Source organism: Tupaia chinensis, unplaced genomic scaffold (assembly GCF_000334495.1).
Source record: "Tupaia chinensis unplaced genomic scaffold, TupChi_1.0 Scaffold144336_1, whole genome shotgun sequence".
NCBI classification, from domain to species: domain Eukaryota; kingdom Metazoa; phylum Chordata; class Mammalia; order Scandentia; family Tupaiidae; genus Tupaia; species Tupaia belangeri.
The window spans coordinates 838344-847225 of record NW_006204194.1 but is presented as its reverse complement, the minus strand read 5'-3'; the positions used below and the strand labels follow the sequence as shown (position 1 = coordinate 847225).

General features: G+C 42.0%; 1 protein-coding gene across 1 annotated transcript in view; it reads right to left on the bottom strand.

Moving 5' to 3' along the window:
- CUNH19orf18 (chromosome unknown C19orf18 homolog) overlaps positions 1 to 8882 on the bottom strand; it is a 19519-nt gene that overhangs the window by 6518 nt on the left and 4119 nt on the right. Inside the window, exons 3-4 of the mRNA XM_027767625.1 lie at positions 3430 to 3525; positions 2373 to 2475 (exon numbers count right to left, since the gene is read on the bottom strand). Coding sequence (XP_027623426.1) covers positions 2373 to 2475; positions 3430 to 3525 — 199 coding nt within the window. The remainder of the gene's footprint in view (positions 1 to 2372; positions 2476 to 3429; positions 3526 to 8882) is intronic.

Below are 8882 nucleotides of genomic sequence, written 5' to 3'. Positions count from 1 at the left end.
GTGCGTGCGCTCGCCAGACAGAGAGAAACATAGAGACAGAAAGCGAGAAATCACCCCCCAGGTGGATGGTCACGCCGCAATCCCTTCTCCTCCATTCTCCCCTCGGGATCTTGGGCACGCACGCACACACGCCCGGAGTGAGTTTTAAGCCACCGGGTCCGGGATGCAAACCGTAGTCGACTACGTGGGAGTCCAACAACATAGCCATTATGCTAACTGCTGGTCCCTGAAATTTCTTTTCCATTTATTTCTCCTGGCAGGACTTGGGGCATGTATGCACAAGTGTCCAGTATGTGTTTCAAATCACCAGGGTTGGGATTCAACCTACAGTTGGCCATGAGGTACCCAGCTCCCTTAATCACTAGGTCATGGGTTGGTCCCTTTTCTTTGTTTTTATACTTAATTCTGTTGTATGAGGGGATCTGAAAAGTTTATGGAAAAATGAAATTAAGGCATAAGTTTATTTTGGTGCAAAAGAAAATCCACCCCATGCAATTTTTTTTCATATTAGTTATTTCCCATGAATTTTTTAAGACCCTTAGAGCAAGTAACTTGATATCTTCAGATTTTTTTCCTGATGAGACATAATGGAATCCTAAAACTGAATCCTAGAGTAGGAATCAGAGTATGTTGGATCTGCTCACAGTAGCATAATCATGGTGTGGCTCACTCTTTATCTATCAATATAACTTATTTCAGAATGATCACATTTCTTAAAGGAGCTTGATCTCAAATATTATTTGTGTAAAGAAAGTAAAGTATCTTCCCTCAAACCTACTGTCACCCAAGACTGCATTGACAAGTTTCTAGTGAAAAGATTAACCACTCTTTTCTGCTTTGCACTTTTAAGATTCCTCTTAGAAGGACCAGCAGATGGCATAGTGGTTATGTCTCTGGATTCCCACATGACCAACTGCAGTTCAGGGCCTGGACTCAGCAGATTAAAACTCAGGCTGGGTGTGTGTGCATGCTTGCCCAAGATTCCGGGAGGAGATTGGAGGAGAGAGGATTGCAGCATGGCATGATTTTTTGTTTTCTGTCTCTCCAGCAAGCATACATGCCCTATAGCAAAAATCTTTTTCTAAAAAAATCCAAAAGATTCCTCCTAGAGTATCAAATTCATTTTAGGATATTGGATTTTAGGAGGATCCCAGCATCTTATATGGTGTCTTTCAAACAGTTTTGAATATAACTCAGAGTAAGAAATATATATTTTAAATTTTATACTGTGTGTGTATATTTGCATGTATATCTTATGTGTGTCTTTCTGAAAAGTTTAAAATTCACTCTTTACTTTCATTTTTTTAATTTACAGAGGGTGTGTGTGCTCACTGGGGAGAAAGCAAGAAAGCACCCTCCCCACCCTGCCATGGAGCATAGTTGTGCTGCAATTCCTCTTTCTATTTATCCCTCCTTTTGAGTTTGAGGCATGCACACACACACACGTGGTGTCTTTTTCAAGCCACTGGTCAAGGACTGGAACTGCATTTGTCAGCCATATGGGATTCTGTTGCCTTCATCACCAAGCCATGGGCTGGCCCTGCCCTTTACTTTAATATATATAATGTTTTCCAGTATTTTATTTCTGCTAAGTGTGGAGAGCAGCCAGTCTGAAAATATGTGTCTACAATGTGTTCATGTCAAACTAGTCCCGGCAGCTAAGTAATATTCAGTCTTGTTTTTGTTCTGTTTTTTTTTTTTTTTTCTTCTATAGGGTGTGTGTACTTGTGGGGAGGTGGTTTAGAGAAAGTACCCCTTCGGGGAATGCCCATTGCCATAATCCCATCTCCATTCTCCTTTCAGGATTTTGGGCATATACACACACTGGGTCTGGGACTCTAACCATGCAGACAGCCATGTGGGATCTAATGCCATAAGCACCATGCCACCTGATTGGCCCAGTCCTCTTATTCTTTTTGAAATTTTGTTTATATAAAGACTCAAACCGAGTACAATCCACATTTTGAAAAAAGTTGGTTTGGAAATTTATAATGACTCTAATAATTTAGTAACCATAAGAATTATCATGGGCCAGCCCTGTAGTGCAGTTGTTAAACACTGTATGGAGGGAGCTTGATTCCACATAGTCCACTACGGTTCAAATACTAGTCCCTGGTGACTTAAAAAACATCCTGGGCATATGTGCATGAATGTCCAGAATCCAGACAAGAGGAAGGAAAGGTGAAAGGGGATTGCAGCATGACAGATCCCATTAGAGGGCATGTTCTCTCTCTCTTGCCCTCTGGCATAAAAAAAGAATTATCATCATTATTATCATAATCACTATCCTTTGATACTAAATAATAACTTAGTTATTTTGTTATGTCTTATCTAAGGAATGGTAGCTGTATATTTATTTAGCATATACTTACTATATCACATAGGAGATTGCAATCCCACATATCAGGGCAATGCTGAAGGCTACACATGCAATTAAAATAACCCAAACAAATGCAGGTCTCTGTGGTATCATTGCTAAAATGGAAAGAAAAGAAGTTCTCAAAAAATTCATTTTTTCTATGTCTTTCAGTTAATATATTTTTAATCTTATTGTAATTACAAATGGAATTGAAGAAAAAATCAGAAATATCTTACAAAATAGCTTTTTTTTCATTTTTTAAAATAGATTTTTGTGATAGGGCAGGTGCAGTTACTGGAGAGACAGAGAGAGAGAAAGTAAGAAATCACTCCCCAGGGGGATGGCCATGCCACAATTCCTTCTCATCCATTCTCCTCTTGGGATTTTGGGGACACACACATACACCATAATGAGTTTCAAGCCGCTAGGTCTGGGGCTCAAACTGTGGTTGACCATATGGAAGTCCAGTGCCTTAACCACTACGACAACTGCTGGTCCCCAAAATAACATTATTAATTAAAAGAATACTAAGGTAGGCCAGTTGCATGATGGTTAAGGCACTTGGATCCCACATGGGCAAATGCAGTTTGAGTCCCAGACCAGTGGCTTGAAAAACAATCTGGACGTGTGTACGTGTGTGCCCAAGGTCCCAAGGTCCTGAGAGGAGAATGAAAAAGAAGGGATTGTGTTGTGGCTCCCCCCCTGGGGTGGGTGCTTTCTCACTTTCCCCTTCTCTCTCTCTCCAGTGAGCACACTCACCCTACATCAAAACTATACCCCCCCCCCAAATTTACTAAGGCTAGATTGCACAGCCTGGGTAAACAACTATAATTTGAATTTCAAAGAATTCCTGATTTTCATTTTTTGTCTACCTTCCTATCCTGTTTCAAAGCTCTCTCTTTTGCTGTGTAGAGATATTGTATCCCTGACACCATATAGCAATGCCTGTCATCTACATAGTTGAAAGAAAAGTGGCTTTCATTTCATTATTCAAATGTTGCTCTGTAGGTCTCATGTGGTGCTGCAATGAAAGGATCTCACAGGACAATTTGGGATGGAATTTCATGAACCTGCATTCCAGGTGTCCGATTTTAAGGCTATAGAATGTGCTAGGAAACCATGGTTGTTCTTTGTAGGCTCAGGTGTGTCATCCATCTTTGTAGTACCTTAAATTAAAAAAAAAAATACAATAAATTATCATTTTCACAAACTGAACAAAAGAGCAATTGGCAAAGTACCTTATTCAAAATCTGACAAAGTGAGATAGCTACTCCTTGTCCCACACTTGGCCTTCCTTCACTTTCTGTCCCTTCGCTGATTCTAGATGAAGAGTTTGACAGGCTGAGCTGCAAAATTGCCCTGAGTTTCACACCTCAGTGGAAAGCCTGCCATGACAAAAATGACCTACCTGGACTATGAAGAAGTTAGGAGAGTAAAATGATTTATTATAGGTTTAGGTAATATGGTGTATGGGTGTTCACTTTGCAGTTCTATCAACTTTTCTGTATTTTTTAACTTTCATAATGAAATATTGTGGAGAGAAAAGAACAGGAGTTACAAGTGGTTTATGTATACTGGGTACTGAAAATTGACCACTGCATTGGGCATCAAGGTCAATTGCAAAGGTAATATTAGCAGTGTGTTGGAGATACAAGTTTGACTGAAATTGGTTCAAGAATGAGAGGAAAAGAATTGGAGACAGTGAGTTTTGGAAATTCTCTTGTTTGCTATAGAAGGGTAAAGAGAAATTGGTGCAGCTCTTAGAGGGGCAAGGCTCATGAGACAGATTCTGACTTTTAAGATGGGAAATTTGACAACATGTTTGTGTGAGAATGAGACAATAAACCACAATCCTACAGTGTCTGTCATTTAAGCTGCTATAACAAACACCATGAACTTGGTAGCTTATACAACAAAAATATATTTCTCACAGTTCTGGAGGCTGGGAGTCCAAAATCAAAGTGCTGGCAGATTTGTTCCCTGGCAGAGGACCACTTTTTGTTTCAAAGATGGCACCTTCTAGCTGTGTTCTCATGTAGTGGAGTGAGTGAGCCAGCTCTCTGGAGTCTCTTTTATAAGGGCACTAATCCCAGTCATCAGGGCTTCACCTCTTTGCCTGCTCACTTCCAAAGGCCCTACCCCTTAATACCATCACAGAGTGGGGATAGGATTTCAGCATTATTATTATGGGGGAAGGTAGGCATCTTGCCACATAACTGAGGGCTAAGGCATACAGGAGAACATTGGTGCCTTCCAGCAGTCTGATTAGACAAAATTCTACCCCCATCTCCATATCAGAACCTACAATTGGGACTTGAAGCCTGAGGATGGCAGAGATCTCAGTTAACCTCTAGAGCAAGCCCTAAAACAAGCTGGTGTTAGAGGAAGGGCTAGAATGTAGGCTTTTTTTGGAGAGGTTTTTGCTATAGGGCGCGTGCGCTCACCAGACAGAGACAGAGAGACAGACAGAAAGTGAGAAATCACCCCCCAGGGGGGATGGCCATGCCGCGATCCCTTCTCCTCCATTCTCCTCTCGGGATCTTGGGCACGCACGCACACGTGCCCAGCGTGAGTTTTAAGCCACCGGGTCCGGGACGCGAACCGCGTTCCACTATGTGGGAGTCCAGCAACATAGCCATTACACCAACTGCTGGTCCCTAGAATGTAGGCTTCTTGAGAGCTTGGCCAGGACTCAAGTTTAGTACCTTGATGATAGTGGTATGAATTGGAGACTGAATGCTCATCACTGAGCTTTTGGAAGGCTGATAATGTACTTGGGGGTCAGAAAGTGGTACAGTAGTAAAACATAATGCTCTGCAGGGCTGACTCACATGGGGAGGTTCTGGGTTCATACCTGGAGACCACTTGGAATATGCTGGGCACATGCATGCCTATTATCTGGGGCTGGCTGGGGCTGGGAGTGGATCATGATATTAAGACTCTATTAGGGACCAGCAGTTAGTGTAATGGCTATGTCGCTGAACTCCCATATAGTTGACTGCAGTTCAAGTCCCGGACCCAGTGACTTAAACTCATGCCAGGCATGTGTGCGTGCATGCCCAAGATCCCAAGAGGAGAATGGAGGAGAAGGGATTGTGGTGTGGCCATCCCCCTGGGGGGGGGGGGATTTCTTGCTTTCTGTCTCTCTGCCTCTCTATCTTTCTGGTGAGCGCATGTGCTCTATAGCAAACAAACAAACAAACAAAACAAAACAAAACAAAAAAAACCTCTCCAAAAAGGAGCACTCTCTGTGCTCTCTTGAAGGAAATGAACTTTTTGAAAAATAGTGTTTGAGATCAACTGATATATTAATCTTTTTTCCCCTATATTTCCTGATATTTTGACATTTTGGGGATTAATGGCCCTGGAGAAACTGCCCTACTCAAGACCAGCCAATTCCTATAAATGATAAACCACTGATCTCTGAGCATGACTTTTTAAAAAAATTTTTAAAAATATTTTGGAGAGATTTTTGCTATAGGGCACGTGCACTCACCAGAAAGACAAAGACAGAGAGACAGAAAGCAAGAAATCACCCCCCAGGGGGGATGGCCATGCCGCAATCCCTTCTCCTCCATTCTCTTCTCGGGATCTTGGGCTCGCACGCACACGTACCCGGTGTGAGTTTAAGCCACCAGGTCCAGGATGCAAACCGCAGGAGGCTACATGGGAGTTTAGCCACATAGCCATTACGCTAACTGCTGGTCTTGACTTTTTTTTTTAATATTTATTTTCATTTTAATTTTTTATTATTCAATTTGACAGGGTGGGGGGGAAGAGGGAGAGAGAGACAGAGAGAGAGAGAGAGGAAGCTGCTAGGTCCAGGACTCAAACTGTGGTTGACCACTGAACTCAGTGCCTCAACCACCACGTTGCCTGCTGGGTGCTAGGCATGACTTTTATATGCCAAGCAATTCAAAGTCCATCTCCCCAAATTGCCACCTTTAACAAGCTCTCACACTCTTGGCCATTATCCACCTGCCCTAATCATCCCTGGGTCAGGTACTAGACAAAGATAGCTCCTTTACCCCATTTTCTTTTCTTTTCTTTTTTTTCTTTTGAGAGTTTTTGCTATAGGGCATGTGTGCTCGCTGGAAAGACAGAGCGAGACAGAGAGACAGAAAACGAGAAGTCACCCCCCCCCAATGGGGAATGGCCACGCTGCAATCTTTTCTCCTCCATTCTCCTCTTGGGATCTTGGGCATGCACGCACATGCACCTGGCGTGAGTTTAAGCCACTGGGTCCGAGACTTGAACCGTGGTAGACTACATGGGAGTCCAGCGACATAGTCATTATGCTAACTGCTGGTCCCTACCCACATTTTTCCCTTGCTCCTCTGCCTCCTTATCAACCCTGCCACTTCCCCATTTGGCTCTCCAGCCTTGCATGCTATGCCTCTTGTTTATTAGAATCTGTGAGTATAAAACGTTTCCTGGGGCCAAACAGTGGTGCAGCAGTAAAACAGCATTTTTTGAAACTGACCAACATGGTAATCTTAGAGGTTCATGTTCAGAGGCCTCCCTAAACTCACCAAGCATGCATGCACATGATCCAGGACTGCCTGTGGCAGAGCATGGATTGCCCTATAAAGACCCTGTTGGGGGATGCCTCCTCTTCTGTTTCTCTTGCTTATGGAAGAAATAAATAAGTTATGTTAAAAAAATTAAAAAATAAATAAACTTTAATAAATTGTGGCCAGCAGGTGGCATGGTGGTTGAAGTATAGACTCCCACATGGCTGACCATGGTTTGGGTCCCAGACCTGGTGGCTTGCTTTCTCACTTTTACTCTCTCCATGTCTTCTTTCTATTCAGATTTAAAAACAATAATAAATAAAAATGAGTAAATATTTTAAAAATTTAAAAATCCTTCCTTCACAACAGTCATTTCCCATTTCTGTGTCTGTGTCTTACCATTTATGATTAAACAAATCCTGGATACTTTTTTTTTTTTTTTTTTTTAAGGTTTTTGCCATAGGGCATGTGTGCTTGCTGGGGGAGAGACAGAGACAGTAAGGGGGAAAGTGAAAAAAAATCACCCTCACAGGGGGATGGCCATGCCACAATCCCTTCTCTTCCATTCTTCTCCAGGGATTTTGGATATACATGCACATGTGGCTGGCTTTTTCAAGTCACCTGATCTGGGACCAAACCACACTCAGCCATGTAGGAGTCCTGCATTGTAATCACTATGCCACCTGCTGGCTCAAATCCTGAGTACATTAATAAAAAGAATTATTTTATATACTTTCATTTATTATTATTATATTCTAATTTGATCAGAGAGAGACAGGGTGGGAGGGGAGTGAGAAAGCAAGCTACCAGGTCTGGGACTTGAAACACAGTCAACGATGTGAGAGTATAGTGCCTTAATCACCATGCCATCTGCCAGCCCTGAATCCTAGATACATTTAACACAATGGGAATGGGTGACTCACAGCAGGTACTTAGCAAGTGTGCAAAGCAGGAGAAGGAGGGAGCTTCTGAGACAGGAGGAGTAGCAAGACACGGTAATGAGCTCTCATTTAGAAGACTTCAAATCAAGTGGTTTAGGGATTTCCAGGAAAATTCAAAAATCCATTGGATTGTCAGAAAGGTCATGACACATTTTTGCAACAGATGGCACTAGTTCATTTTTGGAAATACTAGAGTCATTCGCATCTATGTTATTGCTATGTCATTTGACAGCTGACAGTTTTAACTTCATTCTAAAAAAAATGAGTGATTTAGTTGAGCTTTGGAGCTGAAGATGGAAGACAAAACTGCATTTTGCTGTTATACTGTTTTGCTTATGTAAAGGGAAGAATGTGCATCAAATTTGTGTAAAGTTGCATACAGTTACAGTGGCAATGCTCTACAAGAACATCAGTGCCAATGATGGTTCATAAATTGGAGGTGATTTTGATCTCAACAACACTCCTTGCTCCTTGGTCAGGGAGGCCCACTGAGGCTGATGACGACAAAATAAAGGCATTGATCGAGTCAAACCCACATTACCCAACACAAGAGACTGCAAAAATATTAAATATCCATCACTCAAGTGTTCAGGACCACCTGAAGAAGCTGGGATGCATAAGGAAGCTCAATATTTGGGTTCCTCATCAGCTCAAAGAAGTTCATTTGACAGTGTGTATAAACATCTGCTATATGCTCATTAAATGTGAGGAAAATGATGCTTATTTGAAGCAACTGATATCTGGTGATGAGAAGTGGACTGTCTACAGTACGGTGTACAAATAGTCTTCATCCTGATGTGATGATTTACTTCAAACAACATTGAAAGTAGACATTCATCAAAGGAAGCTTATGCTCTCAGTGTGGTGGGATTATTTATTTATTTATGTATTTGTTTGTTTATTTTGTTTTGGGCACATGTGCTCACTAGAGAGAGAGAGAAAGACAGCAAGCCACCAGCTCTAGGACTTGAACTGCAGTCAGCTATCTAGGAATCCAGCACCTTAATCCAGCACCACCTGCTGGCCCCAGTGTGGTGAGATTTTAAAGGTGTTGTGTTTTTTTTTTTT